The sequence below is a fragment of the Filicampus tigris genome, chromosome 12 (assembly GCF_054856515.1).
Source record: "Filicampus tigris isolate MCC_2025a chromosome 12, RoL_Ftig_1.0, whole genome shotgun sequence".
NCBI classification, from domain to species: Eukaryota; Metazoa; Chordata; class Actinopteri; order Syngnathiformes; family Syngnathidae; genus Filicampus; species Filicampus tigris.
This window is the reverse complement of record NC_141228.1, coordinates 4,728,999-4,753,945: the sequence shown is the minus strand read 5'-3', so window position 1 is coordinate 4,753,945 and position 24,947 is coordinate 4,728,999. Positions and strand designations below refer to the sequence as shown.

The 24,947-nt window shown below is 39.9% G+C and overlaps 1 protein-coding gene and 1 non-coding gene across 6 annotated transcripts in view; both read right to left on the bottom strand.

Annotated features, from left to right (window-relative positions):
• Positions 1–9,058: 9,058 nt before the first annotated feature.
• kank4 (KN motif and ankyrin repeat domains 4) overlaps positions 9,059–24,947 on the bottom strand; it is a 90,757-nt gene continuing 74,868 nt past the window's right edge. For all 5 annotated transcript variants that reach the window (XM_086047741.1, XM_086047740.1, XM_086047744.1 and 2 more), the window contains exons 3-10: positions 21,475–24,696; positions 19,760–19,853; positions 17,477–17,743; positions 15,016–15,100; positions 14,312–14,531; positions 14,063–14,205; positions 13,240–13,440; positions 9,059–11,985 (exon numbers count right to left, since the gene is read on the bottom strand). In XM_086047741.1, the coding sequence (XP_085903867.1) occupies positions 11,890–11,985; positions 13,240–13,440; positions 14,063–14,205; positions 14,312–14,531; positions 15,016–15,100; positions 17,477–17,743; positions 19,760–19,853; positions 21,475–24,696 (4,328 nt within the window). In that variant the 3' untranslated portion in view covers positions 9,059–11,889. The remainder of the gene's footprint in view (positions 11,986–13,239; positions 13,441–14,062; positions 14,206–14,311; positions 14,532–15,015; positions 15,101–17,476; positions 17,744–19,759; positions 19,854–21,474; positions 24,697–24,947) is intronic.
• Positions 18,081–18,216, bottom strand: LOC147138119 (U11 spliceosomal RNA). Its single transcript, XR_015089174.1, has one exon. It is a non-coding gene; the product is annotated as a U11 spliceosomal RNA (small nuclear RNA).

The following is a 24,947-nucleotide window of genomic DNA, read 5'->3' as shown; positions in this document are numbered from 1 at the left end:
GCGGACAAACGGTGAAAAGTGAAGCTATTCCTCAAGAACTAAATCAATTTCGCTCATTTTTCACATCTTCTCTATGGACATAATGGCTGTCTGAAACAAAAAAGACAGCCGTTGTTCGACATCATTGTCAAAGGATACGCCGATAGAGTGATGCAAGGCAACCTATGGGAAGCTATTGAGACACAGCTGGTTATACCAGGTAGGATTTATTTTTATATTTGAGTTTATTTTCATACAGAAAGCGTTCGTAATTGCTTGGTAAATATACTAACTCTGATTTACTACTTCTCATGCATGCATAGAAGATCCTGAGTAGTTGGCGTCTTCCGTCGGCTTTTGCAGTGTGTTCTTCCGTCATTTTCCAGTCCGACGTGCCGACTTCTAGGCCGATGCGATAGTTGGCCATGATGGCCGACGTTGGATTGGTGTGTAGAGCCCTTAATGCTCACTAAGCTAACAGTAACTACCAGAAGACTTCATATCGTCACTGTCCTGTAAAAAACACTTATGTCCAATTTTGGAAAAAAAAATACATTTTCATGTTAATGCAATGTTTGTAACGCTGAAACACCATTCACGTAGAACATAAAATTGAAAAAAAAAGTGTTTTTCAGAGGACAGCAACGATATTCTCAGTTGAACTATTTAATATATGCCAGGAAGATCAAGACATAGCCGTGGAGCCCTTCTCTGCGAGATGCATAAGAAGGTCCAATCTGTCCAACCCAGTCCCTACTCTTATCCTGCCTTGGTCGCCCATCCACAGTGTTTGGGGAGGCGACTGTGAATCCCAGCTGTGTCCAAATTGCGGCCCGTGGGCCAAATGTGGCCCGTGTTCAAATTTCTCCCAGCCCGCAGCCTCTGGCATAGAATTAATCAATAGTGTTGACCACAGGGCATAATACGCATAAAAACATATATTTTATATTTGACCACCAGATGGATTCCCTCTCGGGTGGTTTCGGAAATGGGCACCGAGCATGCTCTGCCTCTCCATACACCCCATATCAAAGTCGTGTTCGGTGTCAGAGTGAACACCTTGCTTCATGACCTTTTGTGTGACCCTTTCCAGCCCATTTCTAAAATAGAGACTGTAGTGAAGAAAACGAAAGTTGACAGAGAGGGCTGTTGCTTCCAGGGGGTGTGGAAATTGTCATATTTTTTCACAGAAATACAAAACAACTGTCTAGTTCGCTAAGAGATTGTTGCTTTTTCAAGGAATTCAATATTAAGCGTCACTACCAGCCAAAACATGAAAACTACAACAGGGTGACTTTTATGGTACGACATGTTTTTTGACCTCACTGAGGTACAAGAGGTTGACCATTTGCAAAGGGTGCGGAAATTACTAAGTATAGTTTAGTATAGCGTTTGTGGAATATGAGTTAAGCAGTAAAATCCACATGTTTTTAGCCATCTCAGGGGGCAGCCATTTTGTCACTCCTGTCGACTTAAAATAACATCACAGTTACCCAGGGCTCAGCTTCAGAAAACAGATGGGCCCGATTGGTCGTTACCTGAGCCCTGAGCAACAGTGATGTCATTTTAAGTTGACAGCAAGTGACAAAATGGCCGCCCCCTTACATGGACAAAAACGGGTGGCTTTTTACTGTTCAACTCATATTCCACAAACGCAATATTAATCCGAACGGCCTGTTTTGACTAGTAAGGGCTTTACAACATATTATTGCAAAGATTTTTGTTGACATCCACTTTAACTCGATTTATTAGCATTCAGTCTGCTTTCACTTTTTCTTTTGCACCTTCACCAATGCATTCTCCCCAGCTCAGTGTCTGCTGAACCCTTTTATTCTTTTGTAACACTCCTTGCTTTGTCACTTTTTTTTGCACAGTTCAGGTAAAGCAGTTATCACGCCTCCTGTAGCCTCATAAAAGTTTCTGCAATAAATTCACTTGGTCTTAAAATGCAGTTAACACACGACTGCCTCTCCGTCACTCTCTTGTTTTCCCTCCCCTAACTTGTCTTCTTCATGGATGACACTTCCACTATCTCCTGGATAATAAAATGCACAGATTAGCCACAGAAGCAGACAAAGTGGCGGGGATGCGCTGCGGTCTATGTGTGTTTGTGTGCATGTGTCACCAGTTTTGGTTTTTGGTTTTTTTTCATTGTTGTTTACCTGTGTGTTGATTAGTCTTCCCGTGTATGTTTGTCTGTAGAGTATTTAGAGATAACTTTTGCTACGATGTGTGTTTTGTCTGTTTGTGAGCGCTGTGTGTCTCTTTGGTTCCCGCTGTTCTCAAGTGTGCTCTTGCGTGTTGGCACGTGTGTAAGTGCCTATATGCACTGAAAGGCACTTGAAGCGGAGTTGACAGGTCAAGTGCCATCAGCAGATAATTACACAAAAGTCTTCACTCTTATAAGGGTGTCTTATCATCTTGATGCTGTGAAAAGGAGAAACACCAAGACAACATTCAGATTAGGAAGACTTTTGACTTTGCTGTTTATACTCATGCATTTGATATTCTCTGCTCTTTTTTTGCTGGTCTTGCATCCACCCATGCTTTTTCTGTACTGCCTGTGCTTATCAGGTGTGAGCAGGAGCCTATCCCAGTTGACTTTGGGCGAGAGGCGGGAGAACCCCCAGAGTAATTAGTAAATAGTAATTACTTTACATTTATATTACTGATAAGCATTAATATGCTCATGCAAGGTTGCACTTGTACAAACATGAACACTGTGTAATTTTCTGACATTAGAGCACAGATTGATAGGGCCTTGGAAGCGTCCTCATAACGTATTAGTTATCAGTACCGTTTGTGATTTGCAATTACACACAAATAATTACTACAAAGGCCATATCCTCTTTAGCAGTAAAGCAAATGAAGCGAAGCACTGGAGAAAACATCTCCACCATGTTGTGATATTGAATCGTCAGTCTCTTTTGAATTACTCTTTTATAAGTCAGATGAGCTGTGTTTTCTAACTTGTGCATAGTCAGTCAGTCAATTAAATTATGAACTCAGAGTAATTGAAAGAACAGCACTAACACCCACTTTAACGGAGAGCAGACGTGTGAATTTGTAATACAGCAAATAAATTCATGCTTAAATCAACATCATGTTACAGTATGTGTCTTGTCACTTTAACTGAGAAATTTGTAAAAATAAATAAGTATCATAATAATAACCTTAATAAGAAAAAATAAGAAAAAATCTAGAGGCTTGCTTTAATTTTGAGTCATCAAGCTACAGTGTAAAGAGCTGCTCCAATTCATGGACAGTTTATTGACCTGTAGTGTCACTGTGTAAAAAAAGTTACTCAAAATACATGAAGTAATGTAATTGATGATACCAGATCGTATAGATTGAGTGACGAGTGACCTGGCTTCTGACGTTAAGCCATTTTTTGGCTTTGACATGAGGAAAACCTTGAGATACAAGCGCTGTAAAGTGGCAGTGAATTCAACTAAAGTCCCCTCAGAACAAACAGGAGTTGGTCTGATAGAACTAGAGAAAACATATTCAAAAAAGAGGCTTCAAACCAGACCTGGAGTGGCCCATCTGGAGAACTGTGAAAATTCCCCATGGGCCGCAATTGACTCGTGAGGATACAGATCCGAAGGTCCCTTGATAGTCTGCCTTAATTTATTTATACTAGCTAAATTAAGAAAAAAAAATACATTTACAATTGATTTTAATGCATATTTGAAACAAAGCTGTCATGACAATTTGATTTTTACAGTCAATTTCAATCAAAATCATTACTTTCACACCATAGTTTGCCATACCATTCACAGTAATGGTGCCATAAAACTAATTCCACACATACCCAGAACCTTGCTCAACACATTCAGGAGAAAACCTAAGTAAAAAGCATGTTTAGCTTTTGAGAAGAACTAGGAGATTTTTTTATTTGCTTAGAGACTTTTGTCATTGTGCTTTTTAGAAAGGATTTGAATTAATGGGTCAATCAATCATAGTCTGCAAAATGGTGTCGGCTGTTAGTGAAAATTGATTACTCTGTTTGTTTGTTAGCTAGCAAATGCAAATCACTGCATGAGATAGAGGTACACTCTGAGATAGTAGACCAATGGCAAATAAAATGGCATTATCTCGTAAATGAGATGCTACCCCTTTTGGCGCCCTAAGATGAAAAGTCAGATTGTGACCCCGCCCCACCCCTGCTAGTGTGTGTGTATTTCTCGGGGGCAGTTTACGGCTAAGTAAATACTCTTTTAGTATTGTTGCACAGACAGAGGGAGTGAGCACTTGTACGTGACCAGGTGGTGCCATTTTGCACTCGGACCTGTTCACTGCAGTTTGCTTTGCACGCTTCCTTTGGAAAGAATTTATCTACCAACTGAGGACACCAATAAAGGTTGGACTTCTATGCGAGGTAATTATTTCTTGACTCATACTTTAGCTTGTCAGTTTGTTGGACTATATTTATTGACTTTTGCTTGCATACTCTCAATTCTCTTTTAAGTGGTTCAGAGTAGCAAAAGAAGAGAATAGCATGTTTAAAAAATGACTTTATTGTTGTTAATATTCTGTAAAGGAACGCCGACTACTGGGTAGAACTGAATGAACTTTTGCTGAACTGCTAGCTCACAAGCTGATCTGGATGGAAGCTAAAGGTCATTTATTATGGTATCTTTATTTGTTTGGGGGGGAAAAAAAACAGTTTGACAATCTTGAATACTCTTCCATGCAGCTTTCATCTGAATTTCATCAGATAGCAAATAAAAATGTACAATTTTCTTTCTGTTTTGCACGACACAAATATAAATATCTGCTGCTAGAGCTCTATTTCTGTTTTATCGCTTTATTTTATTTCTGTTTTTTGGAGGTGTTGGGGCTAGATGTGTCAAAGCGGACACTAAACGATAGTGTCTGTTTTGTCTAAGAGGACAAAAACATAAATGCAGAGCGAACAGCCCTGGCTGGCCTAGCACTGTACCTAAAAGCAGATTCATCAGAGATATTCAGAGATTGCGAGGTGTTTTTGTGTTCTTTTCCTTAACGCACGGCTCACAGCACTTCATTATGTGTTGCAAAATATAAACATGAAAAACAACTGTGTATTACTTCCTGCCTTTAGCGCAATTATGTTAAAAAGGACCAAATTATTGGTCACAACGTAGTACATGAAAGTAGGACTTTGTATGTTTGACGATTACTGACTTGCCTGTTATTATATTTGATATGTACAACTCTGGCAGTGGTGGTGGAATCCGGTTTCTCTTCCATTACTACTCTATTTTATTTGAACAATTACACACACACACATTCTGTTTTCAGGAGGGACCCGTGGCTCTGATGGCAGTGGTCAGTGAGGGAGAGGCGCCTGCAGGAATTCCACTTGAAACTCGCCATGTGTCATCCTTGAGGATCAGGTTGTAATGTCCCATAACTCTTGGACAGACTTGATTGTGATTTTGTTCAGACTAATCTATGCACTCCATTCGAGGTATCCTGAGAAGCTAAGTGGCTTATTTGCGTTCATTCGGGTTGCCCTCTTAATATTTGATGATGGGAGAAAGCAGCTCAAACCCAAAGAAGAAGCCTTGAGAAATAACCTACAGTAACCTTTTTTTTTAAGGGGGGGGGGGGGTAAAGTCTGCAATATTAGATTTTCTTTATCTTGGCTGGCATGCCTAGGACTGTGTTCGATTCTTGTTTTGTCCCAACGTGCAGATGTGTGTGCATTGTTTCTGCAATGTCCCAATTCCCGAACTACTCTTAAAAGTATGTGTGTTACAACATGTGGTGTAAATTTATGGAATTGTCTTGGTGAAGAAATCAAAGCCACAAAACTTGGTGCAATTTAAAGAGCTTTATAAAAATCATCTTCTGCGTATTTACGTTAGTTAAACAATAATTAAAAAAAACATACAAACTGCAGCTTGTAGCGAATCTGTTTTACACTTTATCTTATTCCATCATCAATGTTATTTATATGACCATTAATGGGCGGCACGGGCGTAGACTGGTAAGCACGTCCGCCTCACAGTTCAGAGGTTGTGGGTTCGATCCCGGCCCCTGCCTCCCTGTGTGGAGTTTGCATGTTCTCCCCTTGCCTGGCTGGGTTTTCTCCGGGTACTCCGGTTTCCTCCCACATTCCAAAATCATGCATGGTAAGTTGATTGGACACTCTAAATTGCCCCTAGTTGTAATTGTGAGTGCAAATGTTTGTTTGTCTATTTGTGCCTTGTGATTGGCTGGCAACCAATTCAGGGTGTCCCCCGCCTACTGCCCGATAGCTGCGATAGGCTTCAGCACGTCCGCGACCCTTGTGAGGAGAAGCGAGATAGATAATGGATGGATGGATGACCATGAATGAAAAAAAGGAAAAAAGATGTTGTAATCAGTTTTTCAATTGTATTTTGTTATATCATTAATAACGTAATTGCACCTGCATTCCGTTTCATCATTAATTCATTAATTGTATTATTTTTTGTATTATTATAGTAAACCATTGTTGGTATATGTGCAACACAGCATTGTATTTTATTTGATGAACGAGGGGTAGGATATTTAAAAGTTCTTTGAACTTCAATTTACTCCTTTTGAGTTTCAATTGTAATTTTATTTTGAAACTTGTGAAAAAAAAGTCTTACTTTTGAGTGTGTGGAATTCCACTTAATAAAAAGTTGAATTTTTGCCAGATGTATTTGTGTGTACTGTGTTAATGTTACATAAAAGCTTTAAGGCAATCAACAGTTTCCTCAAATGAAATAGTAGTTGAAGTAGCTCTAAATTGTTACAGTGACTCAAGTAGCAATGCTTGAGCAAAGGAGACAAGTAGTTCAAACAGACAAGTTCTGTTTACTCATTTCAAATATATTTGGATAAGCACCTTACTTATTAATTTTAAGTTAATTTAGCTGAATTAAATTGGAATATTAACTTAATTCACTTGTGCCTGCCTAGAGGACATCAAAGATTGGATGTCACAAAATTACTAAAATTACTAAATTACTAAATTTCAATGAAAAGAAAACAGAAGTTATGATGTTCGGCTTTTCTACATCCCACCCTGTTGCCCTGGGTCCCCTGGCTTCATATCTAAAGCCAACAGTCTCAAACCTGGGTTTTAAAATGGACAGTGATCTTAAATTGGACCAGCAAATCAGTGCTGTTGTAAAGTCGAGCTTCTTTCACCTTAGACAGCTGGCTAAGGTAAAGCCCCTTCTTTCCCATCAGCACGTAGAAACAGTCACCCATGGCTTTGTTACATCTCACCTAGATTACTGCAATGCACTTTATTTTGGAGTCAGCCAGTCCTGCCTCAAACGTCTCCAGTTGGTCCAAAATTCTGCTGCCCGCCTTCTAACTGGAGCTCGGAGGATAGAGCACATAACACCAATTCTGGCCTCCCTTCACTGGCTCCCAGTGCATTTCAGGGTTCAATTTAAGATTATCTTATTTGTCTATAAGTCATTAAATGGCCTGGCCCCGGCGTACCTCTCTGAGCTCCTCCACTCCTACGCACCTTCCCGCAGCCTCAGGTCTGCGGACCAGGCGCTGCTCGAGGTGCTGAGGACCAAGAGGAGCCTCAGAGGGGATCGAGACTCTTCAACTGCTGGTCCTTCCCTCTGGAATGACCTCCCATTGGTTGTTAGGCAAGCCCCCTCCCTGTCCATTTTTAAAACCTGGTTGAAGACACATTTCTTTTCTCGGGCTTTTGATCAGACCTGAAATCAGCTCTTTTCTAGTGTCAATTGTATATAATGTTTTATGTCAATTTATTGGCTTCATTATTTATATTTTATTTATATTTATATATTATTTATGTCTATATTTATTAATATGTGTATCACAGCCTTTTATTGTTTTGTTCTACTTATTGTATTGTTTGTAAAGTGCTTTGTTACAGCTCTAGCTGTTATGAAATGCGCTATATAAATAAAATTGTGTTGTATTGTATTGTATTGTGTTAAGAAACAATAAATATCTGAGTTGCATGTAGGCAAGTCAGACAATTTCTTTATACTTGTTTAATTTATTTGAACCATAAGGAATTGTTGCAACTGGTTTCCTCAAATGGATTGAGTACCTCCAAGATGTCACCACTGCAATGTAATAATTTGATATAATAAAATACAACTCAGTACATGTAATGTACGTGGCAACATTTGAGTGAAGAGATACTACATTCAGAAAAGTTGTGTTGACTCAAATCCATTTTGATAAGTGCAACATATTTTTTGTTCAAGTTCATTTAACTTAATTCACTTGTGTTACTTAAACAAATGTCTGAATTATTTGTAGGCAAATCAACTTAAATGAAGCTTTGCAATCAGTTTCCAAAAAGCATTTTAATTGAAATAGCTCATCAGGTTTTACAGTTAGACCTAAGTCTAAATACTTTTAAATCCACCTTTTAAAAAATAACAAAAACAGAAGCCTTTGTTTTTTTGCTATGCTAAGGTCTTATAGAGAACGTCGATAATCACTTCTAATAAAATTGTGTTATTGCCTTGTATGTTATTTCAGTAATTTTAGTAAACTATTTTTTTATTTGTCTACTTTGCTTTTAAAAGTCTTGATTTTTATTGTTCCTTTAAATGTTGTATTTTGACTTTACATGTTTCTTTGTTTGTTTTTAATTGTGAATATAAAACAGCTTTGCCTTACGTTTTGTTTTTTGCAAAATGTTGCTGGGTGAAAGTATACAGTATACGGTTCTTTATGGCCCAACTGACTCGTAGCTGTACTTACACGTCATAACACTGCCACCTGGTGGTTATTTTGTCATTGATTAAAACAGGTTTTTGTGATTCACTATTAACCCAGAAATTAAAATTAAGTGAATGCATTTAACGTTGATCAGTTGACCTGTGTTGTGTTAATAGCGACTAAAAAGCAAGAAAACATCATAAGCCTGCCTGCCTTAACAGTGCACCAAAATAAATCTAGCTATTTACAGCATTTATTAACACAATATGTTAGTACCGGTTGGTAGACAGAGAGGCAGGAAGGGGAAAAACATTATGGCCATGGATTAAAAATAATATATTGTGTTGGCCATGGATTAAAAATAATATATTGTGTTGTAAATTAAACAGGACAAAAAGGCAAGGTTTTATTTATTATGTATGTATTTATTTATTTATTGTGAAATAGTTGTCTGCTTCCCAACATAGAAGCTCATTGAGATAATACACAAAGATATAGCTTATTGTGTTAGATTCTGTCATATTCTGAATTTTTCATCATACTGTATGTTCAATATAGTTTTTGTAATTATTTATGTAATGTGTCATTGGTAACATGGAAGGGCACATGAAAGAGTCACCAATACTACACCACCCATCACTCCAAAGAAAATGTTCCACTGCTCAATGTCACTGGAATAATTTGTCCATGCATACATACATAATTATATTATATGTATATAGTAAAAAATATATATCATTTTGAATAAATATTTTATATTTGTTGAACGTATTGTTTGACAATAGAGGTTATATAGTTTTCACAATACTGTATATACATGTGTTTGGCTGGCATTACAAGAACAAATAAAATACATATTTAACCCCGTGTGAATTAGATTTGATTTCAAGTCTTTGGCAGCAAAACCTTCTTATTGTATCATGTAGGTCACACTGGATTAAACATATACATGAGATTTTCAAAGAGACCAATGGCACAGAATACAAATTCTTCTCACAACACAAATGTAACAATTCTTTGAAAGATAAGAGGCGCCGAGGTCTTACATTTGTGCACCGATGCTCAATCAAGCACTTCAAGTGGAAGTCAACTCAAACATATATTTTTTCAAGAATATGTTGTATGCAGGCCCACTAGTTGAAACAAGGCATTCTTCTGTCACTCCTGTCGACTGAAAATGACATCATAGATGCTCGGGGCTCAGGTAATGACCACTCATGGCTCAGGTTCAGAAAACAGGTGAGTTGTGATTGGTCGTTTTCTGAGCCCTGAGCAACTGTGATGTCATTTTGAGTCAAGTGACAAAATGGCCGCCAACCGAGATGGCTAAACACGGGTGGATTCACTTTTTTTTCACAAACACAATATTTATCAGAATACCTTCTTTCAACTAGTGGGGCTACATAGAACATATTCTTAAAAAAAAAAAATGCTTGCGTTGACTTTCCCTTTAAATAAAATCACAAATGAGACAATGTCCTGGCAAGAGTTTCACATCATGTGCAAATAAATCTTATTGTGTGATTGCCACTTGTGAAAATCATTTGTGTTGCTGAGTTTAGGTATTCACAGTATATGTTGTATATTATTAACACACTTGCACGCTTGATGTTCTCAAATAAGTCTTTATAAGCCCACAAATGCTTTTTCATACGAGCACAAATTTTACAAAGCACTGAATGATCGGCGTCACCTTCAAAGAACTCATCTGCTGTTGCTGTGTTGTGAAATGTTTGTCAATCGGTTCATTAGTATGACAACTAGTTTGTTTTGTTGTTTATTGTTTTTTGCAGAGGTCACTGTTGTATTATAATACAAATAGGGTGGAGAAATTTAAGGAACACTGGCTTCTTTGATGACCGTAAGTGCAGAGAAGCCTCGCACCTCTACAATCCAGTCAGACATGACACAATATGAATCAACTTCAGTTTCATTCATAATTTCATATTCTTTAACATTCCTTATAACCCCAAGGCTATAATGTTCTCCTTTTCATATACGTATAAACAAACTGTATGTCATCAGGCTTTGCAAGAACAGATCAAATGCAATTCATACAGTTCTATTATGCCTTTTCACTCTCATATATACCCAGAGTTAGTCCCAAAAGAGTTATGATTGCTACATTTGCTTATTATTACTGTTATCAATATTTAGGAATGCATTAGCCAGTCAGACATTCATTGTGCACTCTTTTGCATACGAAAAACAAATAGTCTAAGAAAAATAATGAGCCATTTTTGCACTGGGAAAGAGTGGAGTGTCAGACAGCTAACAACATCCTGTTGTTCAGCTGTTGACAGCCAACAAAACAAACAAACCGTATGGCATGCACAATACAATCTCCTTTGGAAAAAGAAGTAAATAAGTTAGTACTTTTGAAGTTAGAACTATATATTGGTTATAAAATGTATTTTATTCTCTTTCATTCTTTACCGATACCAATAGTTATATCGCAGACCGAAGCATCAGTGTTTTTTGTAAAATTCACAAAAACACACACACACACACACACAGGAACACACACTCTCACATTTAATTATTATTATAAAATAAGACACTGAATGCATGAAAAATATCAGCTAGGTAATGGGAAACAATTATATTATTACTTTTTTAAAATTAGTTTTCATACTTCAGCTGAAGGCCTGGACATTGATTTTAGTACTTACAAAACAATATCTGAAAAATAAAAATAGGAACGTAGTAGAAAATACACAATCTGCGTTTGTATATACCTATAATCTAATGCGATATTGTGAGATATATGCTTTGAGTAATAGCTTACATCTGCCTTTCAAAAATATGTCAATGGAGAGGAAAAAAATATGATGGATTTAATGTTAAATATCTTACATACTGTATATATGTGTTCAAAAGGTAGATTCTGTGCTTAGTATTATGCTTGGAGAGTATCATAAAGAGGCAGCAGTTATCTTTCCGTCTACATGTCACTCTTCAAATTCCCCTTTTAGTCTCCAGGATGTAAAAATCCTTTTCACTGTCATGTGACCACTTTCAAGGCGACTATCGTGGTGTCCACTGGGTAGTTGATGCAGCATATCTATGAAAGAAAACCCCAGGCAACGTGTTGACTGCGATGTGGAAGAAAATATGCTTGTGAGGTCCTACAGCTTCAAGGTAAACAGCACATATGCGGGAAGTGGGGTGCATCAATTTTCAGGTTCCTCTGCTCTGCGATGGTAATGTCAGGAGCTGGTTTGGAGGGGACATCACTTTGGCTCAGTTGCCAGACTCTGCCTGGTCGTGGGCCTTGATGAGGTCAACAACATCTGGGTGGGAAGATCCTTCTGCAACTTCCTTAGCAGTCTGTCCATTCTGGAGCAAGCACACAATGATAAAATACAGGCATTATTTTTGAAAGTACATGCAGTGAACATTTCACTCCTAATGGTGGCGGTATTGTGCTGTTTGAGGCCCTCTCATCCGCTTCTTATTTAGCATTTTTAAATACCCAATTGAAATGTCATGGTTCTGTAAAGGTTCAAATTGTTTGCTTTCCAAATTAAAGATTTTGAAAGTATATTTAAGTATATCAAATACTTTTACTTGCATCGTCATAAGGAGTGGTGATGACAGGACAATTTTTAAACAAATTAATTATGTTAACATTTTAATGCATCAAAAATTAACTCAATTGAAGTTAATTGATTGAAGTTTTGGTGAATTTTCTTCATGTATGATGACAGAAACTTAATAGTGCACACATAAATGAATGCAAAAACATTACTCTATATTACGCCTCTATCATAGAATTTTTAATTTTATACTACTATAGTACTATACATATAGTTCATTGTATTTAATTATAGCTTTTTTATCATTGCAATTTCTTTGCTGAAAGGCTGTGGGATGGTTTCTCATGGTGCTAGTAGTGCCATATGTGTGTCAGTGAGTGTGCTGTCCATTTTAAATTTTAGTGACATAATATAGTCCACTGCCCTATAAGAGGCTGCTAATATTAAACAGAAATTGGAATGTATTTCAATCATCTCAATAGTTCTGAATAATTTTTAGATTATTGAGTTTCCTCCTGCAAACACTTTTCAAAACACATTTTTCATAGACAATGGTGAAAATATTTCAAAAGCCTATGTGGTTTAAAATGTAGAGTAGAGAACACTACGCACAGCTAATTTATATGAGGGTAATGTAAATTTGTTCAAAATAATTTTTCCTAGAAGAACTGCCAACTAACTTTGCGCTGTAGAAGAAGTGGGATCTCCTGGGCTCAATTTTAATTTAGCTGCTGTATTGATATTTGATCAAATGTTCTTTAGTATTCTCTCATATTCCCCACATGACATACATGCAGTATATGATTATTAGAGAATGAATGTCACAGAACAGTAATTATTGTGTAAATCCCTAAAAATAATATATGATGAGGATTATAAAGTTTGGGCTCTGTGGGATTTATCTCAGCAGTCATTTTCAAGGTGCAGTGCAGAGCTTTTGAATTTCACAAGGCAAAAATAAGATATACAGTATAGGTAGCCTGACTTTTCTATTATCTGACAGATAATACATCATATGGTATTTCCTATAGTGATAAAGTCAATGCTATAGTACCTTATCTGTGAGGCTGGTGTCACAGTGACCTGTCTCCAGCAGCAGGCGGGCAATGTGAGTGTGGCCGTGCTCGCTGGCACACATCAAGGCCGTGGAGCCCTCATAATCCTGAGCATTTACATCTGCGCCACAACTCAGAAGCAACTTCACCATGGCAAGGCGACCATGGCTCACGGCGAGCATCAGTGCTGTCTGACCCATCTAGACGGGAGAGTGAAATTTAAATGAAACCCGAGGCTCCAGCTATTCAGGAGAGTAGAAAGGAAAGAGGACGGAAGAACAAGTCATGATGCAGAGTAGAAACTCACAGAGGGGCTGGAGGATGAATGTGACAGATAAGTAATAATGAGGTTAATTAAATCTTAATGTGGTCGTGCAGTGTCTGAAATTGGTCATGTTTTCAATGTGATCTTCTGAAACAGGCAAACAAAACATTTAAACCATTGGAGCACTGAACTAGCTGGTCAGTTAAGCCAGATCCTGTCCCAATCAGAAACGGGTGTGAATGTGAATGGTTGTTAGTTTATATGTACTCTGTGATTGAGTGGTGAAAGTCCACGGTGTTCCCTGTCACTCGCCCAAAGTCAGCTGGGATAACCTCATCTGTGATTCTGAACAGGAAAAGTGGTAGAAAATGGATGGACATTATCTTTCTTACGCCCTGAACTGGACTGCCAGCCAATCGCATGGCACATATACTTTAGATAAACAATCATTCACACTCACATTTCCACCTATAGAAAATTAAAAGTCTTCAATTAAGTAAGCAAGCAATCAACACAAAGATACATTTCACATTGCTTTGGTACGTGAAATACCTCACCTGTCTGGAGCGTGCGTTAACATCACCGAGTCTCAGCAGCTGTTGGGCGACCTCCAAATCGTCAGGACTCTCAGCAGCTGTCAGTGCAGCCAGCATCACTGGAGTGTAGCCTGCCTTGTTCACATTGTCTGTTTCACAAAGACCTGAACAGAAAAACATTAAAAAAGATAAAATAAATATATATATAGATTTGAATCGGAAGCCTACAATGTCTTTGGCTAAACGTGTCTGTGTTGACTTGCAGCTCACCTGTGTCAAGCAGCAGTTTGACCACGGGGAAGTTTGAATGTGAGACACTGTAGTGGAGAGCCATATTACCGTTGCCGTCTGTCAGGTTAACAACATATGGCAGGAGAGTCGGTGTGGTCAAGCCCACTTGGCGCAGGTATAATCGGACCGTATCGGCCTGCGAAGTTTTCTGACTGGAAACTTTGAACCACTCCTGGTAGAGGACCACTAAAACCTGACGCTGACAGGAGAGAAATGTGAGGGGATATGTAGATTTAAAAACAGCTTAAGCTACAGTATATGTGCTGTAAATAGTATTGCCTTAATATAATTTTCCATTTTACGGTGAGCAGCTGGTTATTAACCTGCTGAGTGAATCATATTACTCCACATTGTTCCTTTCAAAGAGCCTGAAGCTTTGTCTTTAAACTACATTTGTTTTTTTGTTTTTTTTGTTTTTTTAAATTATGCATCAACATAATTAGGGACAGGATATGACAAAGCATCTTTTTCCCAGCAAGAGAAATATTCACCAAGTGGAAAATACAGACGTGGCATGCATTTCCATCCCATGTGGCTGTTTGGGACAGGAAGAAAACAAGCTCTGCTAGAGAAAAAGTCAAACTTTTTATGCACAAAACATTGGATTTAAACTGGTATAAACTTCTAAAGGAATATATATATTTTCAAACTTTACAAAGTTTTCAGTCATTTCAAATCCTTACCATTTCTTTATCTGGAGATGTAACCTCCTCCATGCGATCCTTTACATAGAGGCAAGCATCTATAAAGCTCTTGTCAACTTTTTCCCTGAAATGAAAGACCAGGAAACAGTTTTCATTATAAATATTAAGTAGCTAAACTTGAACATCATGAATGTCTAGTAATTCGGTACAAATCTATATGATGCACCTGACACAATTTACAAGGATTAAAGAGGAAGTTAACCCCCCAAAATGTCTTTACAATGATGTGTTCTATGCAGCCCCACTAGTCTAAACACAGCATTCTAGTTTATGTGTGTTTGTGGAGTATGAGTTAACTAGTAAAATCCACCCATTTTTGTCCATCTCATTGGCGGCTATTTTGTCACTTGCTGTCGACTGGAAATGATATCGCAGTTGCTCAGGGCTCAGGTAACAATCAATCATGTTTCAGCTTCAGAAAACAGGTGAGCCGTGATTGGTTGTTACCTGAGCAACTGTGATGTCATTTTTAGTTGACAGCATGTGACAAAATGCCCGCTCCCTGAGATGGCGAAAAACGGGTGGAACTCATATTGCACAAATGCAGTATTAATCAGAATGCCGTGTGTAGGCACATAGAATGTATTCTTGTCAACAAAATGTTTGCGTTAACTTCCCTTTAACTGTGAAACAGAAACAAAAGATAAAAGCAAAAGAACAACACCCACATACATGCATATGATCTGTAGCCTGACACTAATGGCATACAGTATGTAAACTGCAATGGAGATGTGTACACTGATTGTTTACTATTTTCTATCATGTATACTAACTCTGTAGCTGTACATTTCTAAGACCATGTGGCTCACACTTTTACTGTGTTCTGGACGCAAGTGTTGAGTAATGACTTAATACACCAAGTGTCATCTCCCAGCTGCCCCACGGCCATCAGCCTGGGCCTCAGTAATCCAATTAATACTAACAGTAAGGGTCAGAACTCAGAACACTGGTGTTTTTAAAAATAAAAATAAAAGATGCTACATTTCTCTAATGTGTGGAGCTTGAAGAAATTATGTATTGCATATTCTATGTACAGGTATGGTATGTTTGTACAAGTAAGCTTTTCAGTTGCCAGAAAAGTAACAAAATGGCCGCTCCCTGAGATGGCTAAAAACGGGTGGATTTTGCTGCTTAAACTCATATTCCACAAACATAATATTAATCAGAATACCATGTTTAGACTAGTGGAGGCACATAGAACATATGATTGTCAACAGAGCTGGGCAGTCCGTCCCTAGGCCGGCCAGGCCGGATGCCCATTTTAAAAAATGGCTGGACTAAGCATGGTCGGAAGTTTATTTTAATCCGGCCCACTCATCGGCCCTCATACGTTTGACGTGGTCGCGAGGCGGCCAAATCAGCCTACTCAATGAAAGGCTTCTTTTTAGGCTTCTTTCTACTCCCGCGTTGACGCGAGCGACATCTGCCGCATTGATTCACGTGACCGACAGATTGTGCTGTTGGCGACAGGTCTGCAACACATGCCACGCACCCATCAGGAATTGTTGCTGCTCTGATCGGTCCATTATGTCACATGTTGCGATGACAGTTTCCCACACGGAGAGGAGAGAGAGGATGCAGCACGCAGCTCGTAGCTGCTGCAAAAGCAAACTAGTTTGACAATAAAATTAAATGCATAGTCTAGTCATCTCAGTCCCTTCATGGTTGTGGCAGGTACGATATCCATTGTTGTCGCTGTCTTTTGGAAGCAACGCCCCCGACTTGGAATTTAACGGTTTCAAAACAACTTGTGTCCGGGAGTATATTAAGCTACGCGCAGCACTCAAGTATGACGCTGCCACATCAAGGTGAAGTTCATGTACTTCTTCTGGCGTCTTCTACTTCCGAAAATACGCAGTAGCAAACCTGCTGTGTTTAGTGCTTTGCTGGTATGTTTTTATTTTGAAGGCCGTGAACGAAGGGGAGTGTGGAAAATAAATAACTTGTTGAATGCAACTTCTGGCCGTCTGTTGGACCCAAATAATTATACTATACGACAAAACCAACCCCGGGGCTCGCAATGGAAGTAAGCACACGCAGTTGGGTAAGTAGTAAAGTACTAGTGGCGCATTTTGAAGCGTGTTAGCCAGCTAATGATCCTTAAAAAGCTTCTGCCGTTAGCATCTCTCCCGCGGTGGTGTCAATCACGGACACTTTTTTTTGGGGGGGGGGGGTTACGGGGGTGGAACGGGGCGGGGGCTGACAATGTTTATGAATATGGCCGGGGGGTCGCGGCCGGAAGGGTACCCAGGTCAAGGGTGGAGGGTTGCGGCCGGACCCGCAAAAAAGGGTCTAGTGCCCAGCTCTGATTGTCAAGAAAATGTTTGGGTTGACTTCAACATTAAGGGTTTACTGAATATAGAATTAGTTTGAAAGAAGTGCACTATAAAAAGGTTAGCTATGTGAGCTGGAATGACTCCCCTCTTTCAATCTATCTCACCCTACATCCTCTTCCCTCAGGAGTTCCTGGCTACTGTCTGGATCCAGCAGGTCTTTTCCACTTTCTTTCTGTGCAGCGACTGCACCTTCTTCACCATGCAATATTTCAGCATCTTTCCCCTGCGCATCTGCTGCCTCCTCAGGCTTTTCTGCTGAAGTAGGCTCCTTGTGATTTTCCTCCTCTGCCTCTGAGCTGCCCCCCTCTCCTTTGACATCCACTTTTGCCTTCTCCTCTCCACTGGACTCGTCGCTCGACGTGCTCTCGTACCTGGCATGAAACATCAAAATAATTATGGTAACCATTCTTTTTCATTTGTATTTGTTTTATTTTCTCATTAAGGGCAAATTCATCTTAACCTTTTCAATGTATGTGCATTGCAAACCACGCAGAAAAACATCGCACGCACACGCGGTCATGCAAGGAGAGATGTCGGTATGGTGCCACACCTCTTGAGCTGGGGGCTGAGGACCTTGCTCAAGGACACCTTGACAGTGGTCAGGTAGCAAGCAGACTGCCATCCCTCCAACAGCTAGCTGCCATTATACATTTGTCGGCAGTGGGACTCAAACTTTGACACTCTGGTTCCAAAGTTCTTCAAGATGAGCTGAACTGAAACAATTGTTTATCAGCTTTCCTAGTTAGAAAAAAATGTGCCTCTGAAATCTCTTGTTATAGATTCCAACGACAACATTGAATGTGATTATGTTATTTGAAACACTCACATTGTTGAAGCCCTTTAGAATCTAGTTGGACAAATACTGTAATAGGTTTCATTTACGAATGATTTTTTTTGTAAATGTTCTAATTAGTTTGATTATATTTTGCCTCATGTTTTTCCTTCTTGTGTCACTTCCGAGCGCCTGCTCTCTTGTGTCCCATCCTGTCACATCTCTTCCAATCATTTCTTGCTCTCATTAGTTATTTAGTCTGTTCCTGTCAGCTCAGTCTTTGACTGATCAGCATGCTTTGGGGCGAGTGTGCTTTGTGCTAACAGTCTAATTATTATTATTGCTTTTTTTATATCATATTTTCATCTAGTGCACACACAAACTGCATTTGAGTTTCCCACCCGTATAGCTGCCCGGGTGCATGCATCTGTGCCTCCACCACCAAATCTTGACAGATAACATTTTGTCTGCCATGGGTTTTGCAGTATGTGTCTAACCAAAATTGACATCCTTTGAACAAATCTACAGGTAACCACATCACAGCAACACCAAAGTTGCGAATACCAACATGAATGCAATCAACGTTGTTAGCTCGGGCTGAGGTTAGAGACGCACTAAAAGGTCATTCCAGTGAAATGAAAAGATTCTTGTTTTATACAATGTTTGTCCCCACATCCAAAGCATCCTTTGCAGTGAGACAGGTAAATAAAAATCTATTTAAAGTATCTTTACGTGCTCACACGTGTGTACCAGTGAACAAAACACCGCCTTGTCAAGTGAAGAGAGCTGATGATATATGGAACTTTTGCTTGTGTATGTGTGAGAGGCGGGGGTGTGGATGGGCGGTCGGCTGAGAGAGCATTTTCTGGCAATGCAGCACACTGTGCCATGTGTATGTGAATAACGGGCTCTTTAGCATGATTTGGTACAAGAGCTCGATGTGTGAATTAGCTGTTGGCCATTAACCAAAAGATACACGTATGCACATACACGTAATTGTCATGATTTGATTTTGTGTTTATGTGGTTTGTTTGTTTTTAGGTTTATCCTGTTTTCCCTGTGTCCCTTCTCGTGTCTTGTCTGTCTCGTTAGGTTTTTGTGTACACCTGTTCTCATCAGCCCGGTCATTTTGAGTTTTGATTTTGATTATATTTGCATCTTACCCCAGTAGCATTAATATTGTTGTTGTTTTTGGTAATAAACTGTTTGGGTCAGTCTGACCAGGCACTCCTGGTTTCCGTTTCACGTGGGTCACTGCATTTGGGTCCTCAAACATGCCACAATGGTACCATGTAAATACATCAATAGCAATACACCATATACAACGGGAAGCCAGTAATCAAGCAAGCAAGACTTGAATACTGATAGGAAAATCCCAAGGTGCGCCACATTTTGGGCAAACAGGGCTGCCATGACAGCAGGGGACATAGTGTAAACGTAACTAGAATTAACATGGGATATTGTGTAAATGCACAATAACAGAAACATCTTGACGGCGATAGACAATGTTGATGAGATCAGCCACACAAAGAGAAAGACACATACACACACCGAGTGCAACCTAAATTAGGCTATTAATCACAGACACATTGGACACTGATTAAACTGATTTTACCCTCCATTCACCCCGACAAACTTCAGGTTTTTCTTGGTTCCCTTATTCCCCTGCTTGTCAGCAACCCCATTTTTCTTCATAATAGATCTGAGACCTGGGGAGAAGGGCAGAACATGACAGAGGGAAAAGTGATTAGAGAGTTTTTCAAAGTACATTTTGTTTGTCTGTCTGTTAGTCAATCCATCCATCCAGGCTTCTTGCATTCAAATTGAGGTCGTGGTGCAGCTTCCGCCTGGAAGACGCTATACAAGACTTGCTGGACCGAGGGGCTTTGTAAATTTCAGACAAATCATCGGAAACTAATGTTTGTGAAGTAAAGCGCTCGTATGCTTCCACGCCAAATTAAAAAAAAACATGTCTGGATGGATATTTTTGACATATGTCCATAGCCATGCTAGAACAAAAAAGGGCCTTAGCCAAAATGTATTGATGAGCTGCAAAATTGACATTTACTCCTGACTAAATAATTAAGGTGTGCCACAATATTCATGTCCATTTTGTGTTTCTATCTACAGTACAGTATATGTCATGTCATGTCATTTTCCAAACCGCTTATCCTATACAGGGTCGCGGGGAGTTGCTGGAGCCTATCCCAGCCGTCAATGGGCGAAGGCAGACTACACCCTGAACTGGTCGCCAGCCAGTCGCAGGGCACACATAGACACTGTCACTGAGCGGGAATCGATCCCACGCTGCCCGCACACAACTCAGGCGTGTGTACCACTACACTATCAGCGGACCAGTACAGTATATATCTTTCGTAAAGCCTTAGTGATCACACACAACTTTGACCGTCCCCCTTTGTACTGTATATTGCTGCAATGAAATTGATTTTACATGGACGCTATTGCTGACTCTTATGGGCTCTAAACCCAGTATGGTTGTTTTAGATGTCCCTAATCTTAGTCTTGATGTCAAGACTCTGCCATGTTTTATGCAAGGCTTTGCGCTCAATATCACCCCCAAAGAAACTGTGTCACGACAGTACGGTAGTTCTATGTCTAGCCAGTAATGCTTCGGGTGGATCAGGAGGATGTTAAAGCACGAGTTGCAATAAAATGCATTGTCTTTCCCCATAATGTGCTGCATGAATTAACTCTGCCTCACTTTGTCAGAAGTGCTTTTCTGCATTTAGATATCAAAATGAAATTGAATGACTGGGTATAGTTGATCATATATTTCTTTCTCATGCCAAACATTGGGATCAGTAGACTAAAACTTTGTGTTGCCAGTGATGGTGAATGGCAAATGAAAAAAACAATTTTACAGACAATGTCATAATAATATAATATATAAATAATTATGTAAAGGTAACCACACACATACTTAGAAGTTTTTGTGTCCCTACATTGAACTTAATATGAACTCAGAACATAAAATATGTGTGATAGTTTGTACTTCAGCTCTAGGGCCATAAACAGACTTTTGAGACATCAAGGGAGCAAAGAAAGACACCACTTTGATGTGTGCAGCTTAATCAATCTATTTAACTGTTTCATCAAATACACATGCATATTGTTTTGTATAAATCTAGAAAAGGGGCTTTTGTGTACAGTATCTTATCTACTGTATGATATATTGGTCATATCTTACCGGGGGAGCCTGGGGTTGTTGGGTAAGACAACATGATATTATTTTGTATGTCGGGCAGAGATTCCCATCTGAGTACCTCACATGATATGACACATATGACACACATATGACATAGGGCTTACCTTGATCTTGTTGTTTGTTGGCAGCAGTTTTCTGGCCCGGTGAGTAAAAGGCAGAAAGAACACTAAGGGAACTGACCAACTGACTCTGAATAGTGCTCATCTTGGAGGGCCCAGGCTTCCCAGTTGGTTTCCCTGCTGTGGCTGTTTTTCCCGCAGGCTTGGCTGTGGCTCCCTTTCCTGCTTCCGTGCTTTTCCCTGCCGTCTGTTTTTGTGTGCTGGGACTCTGCTGCTGGCTGACCAACGGTTGCGCTCCAGAGCTGCTCCCCAGCTGAGCCCACTGCTCGCCCAGAAGCCCTGTTATCCGGGTTACAACTTGACCTAAAGCTGCAGGCGAAGTTGGTGACTCACTTGAGCCTCTGCGTACCTGCTGCGCTTCGTCAGTGTCACGGCGTGAGGCAATGGATTCACCAGAACTCCGATCCTGAGCTTTTTCACTGGAGCCTCTGTATAACGTCTGTAATTCAGGTTCTTTCTTAAGCGGTTGACTCTCATCGGACAATCTTCGAGACTGAGATTGGACTTCACCTGATGGACGGCGTGTTGGGCGTGTGTGGCCCTCGCTGGATCCACGTCTTAAAGGCTGTGATACGCTAGATACTCTAGTGGGTGCTTTTAGCTCCTTTGAATCCCGTCGGGTTGTAGTCTTAGATGGGCCTTGGATAGTTTTTGGTCGGGTTTGGACTTCCTTGGAGCTTGATGATGGGCTTTGAACCTCAGCTTGAGGTTGTGATTGAGATTCTCTTTCACATGATGACTCCATAGTGTTGTCCCCAGACTCAGACTGAGATGTGGATTTATGTTTCACCTGTGGGTCACAGAGTTCTGCAGAGGATTGAGACTCAGTCTTTGACTGAGGACCTTGAATTTCACTGGATCCCCTACGGGGAGCCACAGGAGCAGCTTGAAGTTGAGGATGTGTTGGTTGTGACTGATCTGCTGATGGCCTACGGCCTCTCTGAGGTCTTACTGGAACTCCTGTCTTCGCAGTGGCAAGCTCTGATGCTACTCCAACAGTAACATTACTCAAAGTAGCTCCTAAACTCTGGGTTTCAACACTGTCTAAAATTAATATTGCTTTTGTTTCTGACTTATTTTGCACAAGGCTTACTTCTTTTATAGCTTCTGCAAGCTCTCCTGTTACAACTTGTGGACTTCTACTTTCTTCAGTCTGGTTAACAAAATCCGAACGTACAGTTTCTTCTTTAATCCCACTACTTTCAGCTGAAACAGAACTATCTTTAATAACTTTTAACACCAAAGCTTCACTGCCTCTGTGATCTGTCTGGATTCCTTCATTTATTTTGTTGCCTTCTTTACTTTCACTGACCCTAATATTGACCTCACCCCTCTGATTGTCTGTATTTTCAACCTCATGACTCTCTGTTTCAGTATTTCTGACTGAATTGTTGTTTTGCAGTCTTTCTACATCTGTCTCAGTATGCTGGTCATTCATCTGTGCTACCTCCGTCTCTGTCACACTGTCCACTGTGTCCACCCTCTCTGTCTCTGTTCCCCTATCAACACTGCTGGCTCTTGACCTCTGTGGAAAGTCTGTCTCTCCCTCTGATTTAGCGACAGTTGTCTCAGTCATCTGATCCTTTGTGGTTGCTCTTTCAGTCACTATACCCTGTTCCATGCTGTTGATTACAGACAATTGTGGGCTAACAGAAAGAACTTCTGCCATAACTTCTGTGACTTTGTCCTTAGTGTCTACTTTGGTAGTCTCAGTTTCTTTATCGATAAATTCAGATTTTGGTATGGGGACGTACACTTCAATACAGATTCTTTCTGTATCAGTTCCTTGATCAACTGTACCCGGTGATTCTGTCTCTGTTTCCTGGTTGGCATAGTCTACTCTCTCAGTCTCTGTTCCTGTGTCTATACTCTCTCTTCTTGCTCTGCTGTGTGATTCTGTTGGACACACCTCTACCCTTATTCCCTCACTAAGCTGTAGTATTTTCTCATCTTTCACTTGGTTTTCCACTATTTGCTCTTTCAATAGATCATTAGTTTTCTCCAGTTCTTGACTAGCCTTAAGAAGTTTAGCCTCAAGTAATACTAGCTTTTCATGCAAATTCTGTACACTACCTGAGTCCCCAAAATTATCTCCTTTTGTTGCATTACCATCTTCTTGCCCTGCATGTTCTAGTGGACTCCCTACAGTCTCTTTGTGTTGGTCACATCTTTCTGGCAGTTGTGTTTGAATAATAGATTCTTGTTGACACAAACTCTTAACCAGTCCTTGAGTTACAGACTCCTTTTCAAGCATAATGCTTGCCTCTGAGCTAGCCGATTTATTTTCCTCAGTAACTGCCTTTCTTGTCAAATTTTGATTAAGTTGTGGTGTCAGAGACAAATTAAACCCTTGTCTGCTTGCTTGTGGTTGTTTTTCTATCCCAGCATCATCACATGGAATCATTTTGGATGATAATGTGGAAGCCAGGCCCTTTTCTTGGGCCTGAAGCTGGATTAGTAGTTTCTCCCTCTCCAACCTTAGTGAGCAGATCTGCGCTTTAAGTTCAGGGATGGTTTTGACCTGTTCTTCAAGCTCTCTGACCCGCTTCAAAGCCACTGTGATCTGCTGATGAATCCCCACTCGTTCTTGGGGCACACATCTTCTTTCTGTTATATCTGGTGATGCTCTAAAAACGTTTTCAGTTGAGCCATTCTCTGGTGTTCCCACAATACGGTCTGGACTACTTGAATCAGAGCCTTTCCGCTGTTGTAATGTGATGGGCATACTTGATGCTCGAAGCAAGTTAGGACGAGTTTGGGTGCCCGTAATTTTTTCTTCAATACTCTTAGCCCCCAGAACCCCTTCATCACGAAGCCTAGCTGAAGCAACACTTGTTACTTGGATGGGTGTCCCTCGGCTTAAATTTCCTCCTTCATTTGCTCTCAAATCAGAAATCTGCGCAACCTCTGTTAGCCGTGATCTAGGTTTTGGTCCCAAGGTGGATGTCCCAGACCACGGGCTGTCTTTAGGAGTTGGCTGAATCCCGTGCCCTGGGAGACTGAAGTTTCTGGGCAGAGTACTGAATTTGGGAGGACCCTTGACCCGACGTTGGATATGAACTCTTTTGATGGTATTGCCTTTTTCAATGTCATCAACATATTTGAGAAAATCCAAGTCCAGGTGAAAGCCATAAGGAGTTTCTACGGAGTAGGGTAGTTGCTTTCTCTGAACACCACCTTCACTGGCCATTGTCTGAAAGCCATTGGCTGATATGGGGAAATATCACAGGAAATTAATTTTTCTCACAACAAACACTCACTACATAATAACTATCTAAATAAATTGGGAATTGAAAACCCCCAAAATGTACATTTTTTTTAACTGCTTGACAAAATACATTTCTTTCATTTATCATTTATTGTTCAAATAATCCCAGTAATAGTGCTCTGATATCTAAAACCATATCCCTTACTGAGAAGCAATTATCATGCAGTGATGGCACCAAAACAAATGTATC